The 8,249-nt window shown below is 41.2% G+C and overlaps 1 protein-coding gene across 1 annotated transcript in view; it reads left to right on the top strand.

The window, feature by feature from the left end:
- Nucleotides 1-9: 9 nt before the first annotated feature.
- Nucleotides 10-8,249, top strand: part of BRAP (BRCA1 associated protein) — a 30,615-nt gene continuing 22,375 nt past the window's right edge. The window contains exons 1-4 of the mRNA XM_077748081.1: nucleotides 10-119; nucleotides 1,849-2,010; nucleotides 2,717-2,915; nucleotides 4,443-4,632. Coding sequence (XP_077604207.1) covers nucleotides 38-119; nucleotides 1,849-2,010; nucleotides 2,717-2,915; nucleotides 4,443-4,632 — 633 coding nt within the window. The 5' untranslated portion in view covers nucleotides 10-37. The remainder of the gene's footprint in view (nucleotides 120-1,848; nucleotides 2,011-2,716; nucleotides 2,916-4,442; nucleotides 4,633-8,249) is intronic.

Below are 8,249 nucleotides of genomic sequence, written 5' to 3'. Positions count from 1 at the left end.
GCCCCCGCCGGGGCCCGCGCCGGCCAGCGCCTGCCCTATGAGTGTGTCACTGGTTGTCATCCGACTGGAGCTTGCGGAACACTCGCCCGTCCCCGCCGGCTTCGGCTTCAGCGCCGCCGGTGAGTCCCGCGGCCTCGCAGCCTTCCTTCTAGCCCCGCGCCTGGGCCCCGGGAAAGGCGGTGGCGAGGATCTTTGTCTTAGGAAGAAGCTGAGAGGTGGTTGAGATTCCTCTCATTCCACCCATCCTAAATAGGCCGGATGTCATCTCTGGGAAGTCCTTCCCGGCCCATCCTTCCTGGTGCCTTCCCACGGTCACCCTTTTTATCTGGCACGTCGCCCTCTCTACCTTGGGTTAGAGTCAAGTTTTGTAAGTTACTTTCCTCTAGGCTTTGCGAAGGCAGCGACAGCATCCCAGAGATGCTGACGGTTTGTGTTTGATTAAATCATTCCTCTTTCGAAGAATATGTATTTAAGCACTCTGCATCCATAGTAATAACTAACGAAAATTAGTACACTTCCTGTGTCCCAGCACTGTATGAAGCAGTTTGTATGCGTTATCTTTAACTATCTTTACAAGAACTCTTATTAGGTAGATGGGTGGTATGCCCCTTTTACAGAGTGGGAGACTGAAGCCCAGTGATTGAATGACTTGCCCACAATTATCTGCAGGTGGTAAAACTGGGATTCTAACTTAAAGCTGGACTTGAGAGTCACACAGTCTCTTTTGGGGGCGAATGCAGCTATGACTGTGTTCCGTAGACCTTAAGCAATTACCTAACAATAACAGTTTTTCAAGAAGAAATTACTGAATGCCCACTATCTGTTGGAGCTTTAGTTGTTTGCAGAATCAGACATGGTCCCAGCTTTAACGGCTCCAGCAGCTCATTGGGGACAGATGAATTAAATAATTGCAGAATTATTATTAAATAATTGTAGAATTACAACTGTTAAAAGCGCTGTGAAGGAAAGCAAGAGTTTGGGAAGGTATTACATGGGAATCTCTCTGGTTTGAGGAGGGAGCCGAGGGCAGGTAGAGATGGTGTCCTTAGAAACTGAGCGTGTGAATTTTGGAGCTGCAAATTAAAAGTTGAATAGGATTTAATGGGTTACAAGCACCTTTCAAAGACTGCAAGTGTACTCTGAGTTCTGAAAGTCAGCCTAATGTATATTAGGTACATACACATCTCTAAATGGGTCATTCATTGATTTGAAAAAACTTTAAGGAGCTTGCACTGTGTGCTAGGCACTGTGATATAAGTGCTGGGGATACAGTGGTGGACAAAACAGACCTGGCTCCCGCTCTGATAGAACTTGTATTTAGGATATTTCAATTGAGTCTCCCAAGTTCCTTTTCCATTTTTGTGTGTTTCATTGATTTAAGACCTTGATCACAGATTTTCATGGTATGATTCATGGCATGAGGCTAACCCAGGGTGTTTAAGAAGACAACTGCTAAAGGTTTTTGAAACTTTTGTTTATTAATGGACTTGATACCTTCATTTGGGGCTCAGCACAGTTTCACTTTACTGGAGATCACTAAAAGTGTTGGTTCATCTGGGCGTAATCACTGTCGAACTTTCTCTAAAGCTTTTATTCTTGTTAATTTGCTTTAAAATGCATGATTTCACTAGAACAGCCCTGGATTTCTCAGTTTATTGCACTGGGTGTTTATTGACCATCTCCTGGGCACTGAGGAGCCCCAGAGGTGAGTGGGATGGACACCACAAAGGCATCTTAATATCTCGGGGAAGGGCAGCAGAGAGGAAAGGGAAGCTTATCGATGGATACATTGAAAGTGGAGAAGAGCTTGTTTTATTATCAGATATTAATCATTCATGTGTTCTTTAGCCGGGGAAATGTCTGATGAGGAGATCAAAAAGAAGACACTAGCTTCAGCTGTAGCCTCTTTAGAAGGGAAGTCACCAGGGGAAAAAGCAGCAATCATACATCAGCATCTTGGTCGTCGAGAAATGACAGATATGATCATTGAGACCATGAAGTCCAACCCAGGTATGCTTTCTAAAACCCTAGACTCATGCAGCATAAGCCCCTGGTTACCTGTGTTATACATGTTATTCAGTGAGCCCATGATTTTGATCTCTAGCATACTTTTATCTTTCACTACCTGTGTGCCTTACTTGAGGCTGTCAAGCCAGATTTCAGTTTCTCCAAATATTTCTCCTAAATTAATAATAACAACATGGGTTGACAACTTTATTCAGTGAAGAGAGCTACTTGCCAACTAGGTTAGTGGCAGATCATGAATGAATCTAGATAAGCACATTGTGTCTCCACACACACACACACGCACGCACGCATGCTCTTTCAGCTCACTCCAACCCAGAGCCTGGATGTATGCTACATCTCCAGTATGAAGATGGTCAGAACTGGTAGGTTTGGTTCTCAGAATTAATAGCCCTGCATGCCCCACTTAGGAGCACGCGATGGAAGACACCTGCTTTTATTATGGTACTGCCAAATGTAAGAGCCATCCTTAAGTTTCTGCAGGTATTAATGACATTTTTATGGGACAAAGAGTGCTTACAAGTTTAGATATGTCCCAAAACTTGACTGTTGTGTAAATATATTTCTTACCACAATTCATTACAGTTTCTCTGTCAAAGTTTATTTTTCTGACTCAGAATTTTAACCTAATTAGAATCCTTCCACCTATTGCCTGTCAGTTTATAATCTACTAATCTTTGATTTGTGAAAGATGAGCTGAAAGCCACAATGGAAGAAAGGAAGTCTTCAGAAGCATCTCTCACTGCACAGAGAAGTAAAGATCAAAGTATAGAATGCATAAACGCTGCTCCCGATTCTCCATCCAAACAGCTTCCAGACCAGATTTCGTTCTTTAGTGGAAACCCATCAGTTGAAATAGTTCATGGTATTATGCATCTATACAAGACAAAGTAAGAAAAAACCTTTTCCTTTTGAGTTGGTTTGTTTTTTGTCTTAGGGCATTGAAAACATTCTTGCCATGAAGGGAAGTGGATATTTAAGCTTCAAAAAGATAGTACTTTCATATATTGTGTGTTAGAGAATTCTCAGATGTTTTTTATATGGTTAATATTACAGGTTGGGTCGTAGTTTCTTCTTATGAAAGAAACATGTAGATACACTTGAGAAAATACCTAAGAAAATATTCCCCGAGAAGGTAGGCTTGCAAGATGATTGGAAAGTTGAAAGACAGGAGGATAAAAAGGAAAAGAAAAATTATAAATGATTCATAACATCATTGTGCTCTCCTATCCCCACCAAATCTTTACTAAAGAAGCTGTGAAGTCAGTTAATGGATTACAATGTCATCATCTCTTTTTACCTTTTTTTGTGGTCCAAACAAAACTTACAACAAGCCAAAGGAAAGGAAGCATTTGGCTAGATAATCAATAAGCTGGGTTCTCAGCCCCTTAGATAATTGGTAGCTGATCTCTTTATTTATTTTTTTTTTTAATTTTTTTAATGTTTTATTTATTTCTAGGAGAGAGAGAGAGAGAGACAGTGCAAGCAGGGGAGGGTCAGAGAGAGAGGGAGTGACAGACTCTGAAACAGGCTCCAGGCTCTGAGTCGGCAGCCAGCACAGAGCCCGACGCGGGGCTCAAACCCACGAACCGCGAGATCATGACCTAAGCGAAAGTCGGACGCTTAACCGACTAAGCCACCCAGGCGCCCCGGTAGCTGATCTCTTTAAAGCCTCTCCTTGTCCTAACGTGTTTGCTAGGTCCCCACTGGGAAACAGTGGGCACTCAGGTCACCATTTTGGATCACAGCTGTTGAAGTGAGTTTGCAGCATTTCAGAAGCAAATGCATTGCGGGAAGTTTTTTCTTTTCCTCTATCTCAGCTTTTCCTACCCAGCAACACTTTCTGTAATCTTCAGAGTCACATCTTCATAGTCCTGAATTCTTTCTTATATTTAGAACTCTCTTCTCTTCTAGATCCCTTGAGAGAAGTCCATAGTTGGAGTTGCCCATTAGCATGTAGATTGAGACTCTGGCCGCCTCTCTTCCTTCATGGGGACAGTTTTCTTTAACTTCCAGAATAGTGATTTTAAAATTTAAAAATGAAGAAGAAAAGAAAAACAGAGTTGTGCTTCTAAGTTACCTAATGAGAGATTATTGTTGAAAAGCTAATGAGAATAAAACACAAACTGCAGATTTATAACACGCTTTTAACTAAAGACTAAAAATTTCAGTGGTGGGTGTAATATAGGCCATTTCAAAGCTTACCATGAGCTCCATTGCAGATATGTTGAAGGGATTCTGCTTTTACCCAGGTAGTGTGTTTTCAGGTATTATATGTAACACTGTTTAAGTTGATCTGTTAAGTAACATAAGATTTATTTTTTCCTATTTTTTTGGACATAAAAGTTGTCTAATTAGTGTTGTCTGAACTAACCATACCTCATCTATTCAAGACAGTCTAATTATTGTCTTATTAGTAAGATGACCTCCTTAAAAGAAGATGTGAGGCGCAGTGCCATGCTGTGTATTCTCACAGTCCCTGCTACAATGACCAGTCATGACCTTATGAAGTTTGTCGCCCCATTTAATGAAGTAATTGAACAAATGAAAATCATCAGAGACTCTACTCCAAATCAATATATGGTGCTGATAAAGTTTAGTGCACAGGTAAAAGTTAAGATATTAAAAATCTCTTTGCCACAGAAACTGTGTTTTTGAAACTGTGTGATACTAGCTGTGTGTGATTTACATTTTGCACTTGAAGATTCTGGATCTATACCTATCTTTTAGGGTATTGTTGTCATTCTAGAAGTCTTCCTAAATTCATTAGCGGACACAGAATGCTAATTCATACCCATAATTTTTTATAGAGCGGATTGGGTATGAAATCTAGGGCCGTGTTTGTTTATCCAGTAGTAAGTACTCCAGGAGAGCAGTAGTTTCCAAACTTTTTGAAATGGATACCATATTCTTATTTGCCATTATAACACTGTGCCCCTGCTGCTTTCATTCCCCTTTCAAAAATTATTATTTGGCACATTTTAGAAAATAAAATCCATTTTATATTCTTTATTTTGGTGATGAAGGATTTGGGGATGTTCCTTGAAGTATCAAAGATGCTTTAGAGTTCTGATTGGAAACCCCTGCCACAGAGAGACAGAAGCAGTGAAAGGATGGTGATATTTTCCATTATGAAAAATACTTGCACATTATTGCAGATACTTTTTGATGTAAGAAGGTTTTGCCATTCACTTCATTTGTTGCATTTAGCAACATTTTCCAGGGACCTCAATTATAAAGGTGTTGGAAAATATTCTCTTGGTTTTATATTTTCATTCTGAAGAGCATGCCTTCATATTTGTATGGATATGAAAATAAGATCAGCTTTAGGTGTTATCCAAGGTTATTAAAATGCCATCCCATCCGTTGGTTTTAATTTGTTGTTTTTTTTAATTGCCTGTTACATCTGTCCGTTCATGAGGTTTAAAAATACAGCTCTGTCAAAAGGTACGTCTTTTGCACCTCATTGGTAAACAGCCTTCCTGAATTTGCCCCACATCAACAGTTCTGGCTTGCAGATTGACAAAGAATGGTGTGCCTTTGGATCATTTGCCATTGCTTCTGAGCAGTTACCAAGATTTGTGGGTGAAAGGGAGCCGTGACACGAGCCGTTGTGTTGTCTTCTCCTTCCTCGTTGCAGAAATCCAGAGTTGATGACAGTAGCAGTCATTCATTGGCCGGGGGGAGGAAATTAAGAGAAGTAAGGGCTGGATTATGTTTGTGCCTGTTCCATGGGCCACAGAAAGAGAACCCTTAGTGTGGCCCTCTGTGTACAAGAGGGTACGTGATTGTTATCTTTAACCTTACAGAATACCCCATCGTTGAAGTGAGATGCTTGAAATAATGAACCTTCCTGCATGCAGACTTAGACTTCCCAAGGTGACAGTGAGAACCGAAAAGCATTTAAACAGCTGTGTTCTCTGTCAGGAGACCTTCTATGGTCCCTGAAGAGCTTTGCCAACAGTGGGCAAGTGGTACCTTTTAAGTGTGGTAGCACATGTAATAGGAAGGATAATGATGATAATATGCAGTCTTACCGACTGCTTAATCTACACCACTCGCTACGCCAAGTGCTTAATGTGCATTATCTCCTGTAGTCCTCACTACAGCCCTGTGAAGTAGAAAAGTACTGTCATTATCCTTGTTTTACAAATGAGGAAACTGACTGCAGAGAGAAGTTAGTGGTTTGCCCTCAATGACTGAACTGAGATTTGAGCCCTCGCTTTAATCCTAGGACATACGCTTCTGCCAGTAGGAATGGATAAAAATGGGGAAGGGGAGATAGTCACTGTTGGCAAGGAATTGTGTAATGGCAATATTTTAGTTACAGCTTCTACTTAACAATTAAGGGAGATCAGCAAGTAACACAGGAAAAGTTACTGAAACATATTGGGGGGAAAAACATTTAAGAGCTTATCAGACTTTTTAAATAGCCTGAAGTCTGATAAACCTACAAACTGTAGCAAGGGCCACCCTTTGTGGTGCGCAGGTAACGCTGTGGAAAGTTTCTTTTCCTGTTCACGGATTTTCTTTGTACTTCTGCAGTCTCTCCACCTGTCTTTTGATCAGATGTATGTTGCCCAAGTTCACGGACATTAGTTCTGAGACAAATGAAGCAGTGTGCTGGCTCCTCCCCATGGAGATAGTACCCTTGATCTGAGAATCATGAGTTGTATTATTTATTGCTGATGTTAGATCTTAGGTTCTGAGGCTTATCCTATCAGGGATTTTCTGAGTTCTAAAAACACTTTCCTGGTATAAGACTTGAAGTTGTTAAATTAATACTGGGCCCTAATGAAAAAACAGAGTCAAAAGGTAAAAACTATTAAGTACTTACAAGATGCTTTTCACCTATTAGCTCAGTGTCCTCTCAGCAATGCTATGAGGTAGGTGTTGTTACTCTCATCTTTTATAATTGAGGAAACACGCATGGATAAGTCACCTGCCCAAAGCTAATTAAGTGTTAAGAGTTTTCAAACACAGACAGCCAGAGTCTGTAGCCTGGGAAACTAACTGCATTCTTATTCCTTTCTTTTTCTCACCAGAGACCTTTTTTTTTCACCAGAAAACAATTTTTTAATGTTTTTTATTTATTTCTGAGAGAGAGAGACAGCATGAGCAGGGAGGGGCAGAGAGAGAGGGAGACACAGAATCTGAAGCAGGCTCCAGGCTCTGAGCTGTCAGCACAGAGCCCGACGCGGGGCTCAAATCCACGAACCATGGTATCATGACCTGAGCTCAAGTCAGACGCTTAACCAACTGAGCCACCCAGGCGCCCCTCACCAGAGAATTTTTAAAAAGATTAATCCTCTGTATCTCTTGAACTTCTTTTGGCCTCAGCTTTATGCTGTAGTTGTTCTAGAGTGGTACGCTTATGTGGTTGTACTGTGACTGTCAGGAAACTCAGTCTTCGGATAAGGAATTTATAATTCATCAGAATACAGGAAGGCAGGAGGGGGTCCAGTTTTGTAATTCTCAGGGACCAAAAAGGAGAGAGAAGCTCTCCGAAGAGTATGTTGGCTCCCTTTCACTTGCATACTTAGGACAGCCTAGGAGACCTATCTTTTGAGAAGTAAAAATATATTCTCCACACTATGGTTTTGATCACTGTGACAGTAAAGGAACCTTGATCATAATGGGTTTCTCTTTTTCTGACTTTATCCTGGGAAGAGAACAATTAGAATAAAAGACTCGCAAAAAACAAAAGCTGAGTTTCTTAAAATGTTGGGCCCTATACAATGCAAGCATTTTAGATAAAAGAGCTGTTTCTTCTATGTTTTTTTGCAGTTTGCTTCAGGCTTTTGTTTTGTGCATTTCAGGGGTGGGCTGAAGTAGGAACCATGTGTATTTTGTTCTCTACTCTGGTCCTAACACATGGCCGTGCCTGGCGCGTGTTGGGTGCTCAGTAAATATCCAGAGAAGTGAAGCTACATTTCCAATACCGAGATTTTAAAGAAAGAGACCCACGTGTTCAAAAAATATATTTCCTTGTCATAGATACATAACTCCCACAACAAAAGAGTCACTTACCTGGTGTTGAGTAGATTTTGTCACATGCTCAGTATCACAGACTTTGGCCCTTCCTCTAAGGAAGCTTGGTCACTTAGCAAGCATTCACAGAGCTGGAGGTCTCAGGAGGAGTCTGCCTTTCCTCAGCTGGCACATGTGTAGCCCGCTCCTGGTGGTGCTTGAGGCCCAGAAGAGCTGACCTGTGGCCCTCACTT

The sequence above is a fragment of the Crocuta crocuta genome, unplaced genomic scaffold, assembly GCF_008692635.1.
Source record: "Crocuta crocuta isolate KB4526 unplaced genomic scaffold, BGI_CrCroc_1.0 scaffold29, whole genome shotgun sequence".
NCBI lineage: Eukaryota > Metazoa > Chordata > Mammalia > Carnivora > Hyaenidae > Crocuta > Crocuta crocuta.
Note: the sequence above shows the minus strand (reverse complement) of the source record. Positions and strands in the feature narration are given on the sequence as shown.